General features: G+C 45.3%; 1 protein-coding gene across 1 annotated transcript; it reads left to right on the top strand.

The window, feature by feature from the left end:
- The first annotated feature begins 372 nt into the window (after positions 1-372).
- Positions 373-3427, top strand: gabrp (gamma-aminobutyric acid type A receptor subunit pi). Its single transcript, XM_053429045.1, has 9 exons — positions 373-425; positions 546-655; positions 766-833; positions 927-1144; positions 1613-1695; positions 1868-2005; positions 2111-2263; positions 2802-2995; positions 3095-3427. Exons 1-9 carry the CDS (start codon positions 373-375, stop codon positions 3425-3427), a joined length of 1350 nt encoding a protein of 449 aa, XP_053285020.1.
- Positions 3428-3918: the final 491 nt, after the last annotated feature.

Here is a 3918-nt window from a genome sequence, read left to right on the forward strand (position 1 = left end):
AGCACAAGTTAGGAGGAAATAAATATCATGTCCTCCGGAGTCATGTGTGTGTGTGTGTAAGTGTCAAAAAGAGCAGTCATTAATATATATTCATAAAGGCAGGGGGGAGAAAATCAATACCAGCATCTGGTAAATTTGATGCGTTTTGGTGCAGGGAGAACTCACAGCTTTAAATCCCCAAAAGGTGAGAACGGTTTCTGCTGCAGGTTTCCTCTGCGGTTTGTGATGGCATTGGTTGAGGTGCTGCGACCCCATGGCGACACTGCTCTATCACATAAAAAATTTGCTGGTGTGGGATTACTGGTCAGTGATTCATGTAATGCACCTGTATCCCCCGGCCAGAGCTGCTGACCTCTGCCCTGCTGATCAACAATGTCTGTGCAGCCACTCACGCTGATGATCCTCTGCCTGACGATCACAGAGAAGTGAGTGACCTTAGGTCCAACACACACACAATCAAAACCATACACTTATATTGATCTTGAAAGGAAATCCAAATGCTTTGGTCCATCTCCCCCCTTCACCCTCTCTCTCTTTTGCATCAGTGCTTGTATGGTCCATAACCACTGGGGGGAGTGGAATGACTCTCAGCTTCAGCCAACCATTCAGAAGCTGATGAAAGGATACAACCGCTACCTAAGACCTAATTTTAATGGTAGGAAGGAGCTTGGAAAGCGATCGTTATGTTAACATTCTTTGAGTGGTCTTCTATTTCAAGGCCCTAATTGAAAATTGACTAGTTTGATCTCTCCATATCTCTGATAGAGGGTCCTGTCGAAATTGGAATGAGCCTTGATATCGCCAGTATCGATGCCATCTCCGAAATCAATATGGTATAAGACCCTGTCAGCTTTTCTGTGTCACTGGGTGAATGAGGGGAAAATGAATGAATGACAAATGACTGGTGGTTTACGTCATCTTTTCAGGACTACACTGCGACCATCTTCTTGCGTCAGCGCTGGCGTGATTCCAGGCTGGTGTTTCCTGGAAACGAGAGCGTCAGTCTGGACGGACGTCTGGTGTCCCTCCTCTGGGTCCCGGACACCTTCATCCCAGACTCCAAGCGTTCCTTCCTGCATGACGTCACAGTGGAAAACCGCCTCATACGCATCTTCAGCAATGGGACTGTTCTATACGCACTTCGGTACTTTTTCTTCTATGAGGTTTAGGTGTATACTGATTTGACATTTACTGACATTTGCTGCTTATCTCACATAATAAGCTATTTAGTTTAGGCTGAATTGACAGAATAGAAAACGAAAGAGAACTAGTAACACAGAAATGTTGGAAGATAAGAAGACAAAGATATTTTCTTCAAATGGCAATAAAAATAATTCTGATTCTGAATAAGAGACTAGGTTTTCACTTTGGAAGAGATAATACATCAACAGGAGAATTTAGATTCAAGTGCCCCGAATCTCTATTACATCATTATATAAATAATTCGTCATGCACAGAAATGTTGGCATTTCAGATATGAGTCTTTATCTGCTCTGGGGCAGAGAGTGTTCCATGCTCACTAATTATTAATTACCCTGTTCTACATCAAACGACTTAGAGTTTTTGAAGGTTGCCAACGTGTTTTTTTTTTCTATGAACACACACACAACAGCATCACAGCGACGATCGCCTGCAACATGGACCTGACCAAGTATCCCATGGACAGACAGGTGTGCACTCTGCAGCTGGAGAGCTGTGAGTAATACCTTTGAGGCCCCATCAGCCCCCCCATTTCATTACCATCATCAGCATTACCATTTTCATCATCATCAACATCAGTTTTGTGAGTATCAATCTTTAGAGACAATGTTTTGCTCGTCAGGTCAGATTCAACATGACGTGTGTGTGTGTGTGTGTGTGTGGTCAGGGGGCTACAACCTGCAGGACGTGGTGTTCTATTGGACCAGAGGGAATGATTCAGTGAAGGGTCTCAACACGCTGCGTCTGGCTCAGTACAGCATCGAGAGCTACTATACATCAGTGTCGGAGGCTGTGTACGAAACAGGTGCAACACTTCAAATCCCAGAATTCACCTCACCTGTGGAGGGAACCTAAGGTAGAGCACAAATGTAAGACACTGTCTTCAACATCTCCTTGTGTGTCTTCACAGGACAGTACCCAAAGCTGGTGCTGCATTTTGCGCTGCGTCGAAACGTCTTGTTCTTCATCTTGGAGACGTATGTTCCCTCCGTGTTGCTCGTGGTTCTTTCCTGGGTCTCGTTCTGGATCAGCCAGTCCTCGGTTCCGGCTAGAACCTGCATTGGTCAGTACTGTCCCGATTGCTTTTACTAATCTGTATGTTCATGTTATATAATTTTGACACAAATAGAAGAATAACTTCCAACGTACAACATGAAGCTAATTAGGTACTGGTTCATAGAATGTCCCTACATGATCAAATATGATTCACAGCAGCTGATGCCTCCATCATCTTTACTGCTATACTGGAGGAGCTGGAGCCAATCCCTGCTGGCATTGGGGGAGAGGCGAGGTAGACTCCGTTCAGAGCAGCCATACAGAGAAACAACCATTCACTCTCATAGGCTATTAACAATGATGCAGTTCAGTGAATCAAGCTCAGAGATGTATTGTACTATCCTGCATCGATTTAACACACATCACTACCTCAGTGCAACACAAGTTAACCACACACAGCTTAATAATTAGATTGTTGACTCAGACCAGTGGCCAATCAGTAAAATGTGTGAGACGCTAGATAATTAAAGAACTGTACAAACATGTCTGAACAGTCTACTGATAGAAGGATTATGTATAAGACAACATTGTTATGTGTTCTACAGGCGTGACTACAGTCCTGACCATGACCACTCTGATGATGGGCGCCCGGACATCTTTGCCCAACGCCAACTGCTTCATTAAGGCTATAGACGTGTACCTGGGCATCTGCTTCACCTTCATATTCGGTGCACTGCTGGAGTATGCCTGCGCCCACTTTTACACCACGCAGCACCAGACCATCGAGGATTTACACAGAGTAAGCAGCATGTTTGTACTGAAACATGAGATGAAAAAGCAGAACTTTCAGGTTAGATGATGAAGACATTGTAAGTACATCTTTCTGTCCGTCTGTTAGGATCTTCTGAAGGAGTTCCTCGAGTCCAACGGAAACGTCTCCGTCCCCTTTGTCAGATCCACCCAACCCAAGCAGTCTGTGGCGATCGACTCCACGGCACAGGAGCCTGCCGTGCGCTCGGAGAATGGCAACGCCATGAGCGACACTGGACCCAAAGAGAGGGTGTCAAGACAGGGCTGCGGCCTGTCCGCGGTGAAGGATGCGTCTCGCAGGGCTGCATCTGTCTTCACTGTGGAAAACCCACACAACATTGACCGCCACGCCCGCACAGTCTTCCCCACTGCGTTCCTGTTTGTCAACCTCCTCTATTGGCTGTACTATCTCTTCCTCTGAGCGCTGGTTCCAAGCTGCTGCATTAAGTCAATGTCACCATTGTGAAGCTGATCTACCTCCTCATTCGAGACCCCATACCAGTCACCACTGCCTGGATCAAAACTGACCATGTAACCTTTTCGTACCATACAGAGAAAACCTGCTTGTCCCTCAGATAGGGCTACAAATTAACTAAAATCAATCGGCTCGGGCTGAGGAACCAGCTTCAGATTATAATCAGTATTGAGAGAAGTTTGTTGTGTGATTGGATGGCTAACTAAAGATAAACATGTAAAAGTGAGGATGGCTGACAAATCCATAATAACAAATAAGGAAGTTACCTGGCTGCCTGAACTGCACCACACTATACTGTGCTGCATTGACTTGCCTTCATTAAGTGACTGACGTAGATGTGTTTTTCGCTTGTTTTGGCTTTCATACGCTGCTTGTATGAGATCATATATTGTGTAAGCTCTTCACAGCATCTCATGTGAAATTAAAGCCAGTACCTG

The sequence above is a fragment of the Pleuronectes platessa genome, chromosome 8, assembly GCF_947347685.1.
Source record: "Pleuronectes platessa chromosome 8, fPlePla1.1, whole genome shotgun sequence".
In the NCBI taxonomy this organism is placed as follows: Eukaryota; Metazoa; Chordata; class Actinopteri; order Pleuronectiformes; family Pleuronectidae; genus Pleuronectes; species Pleuronectes platessa.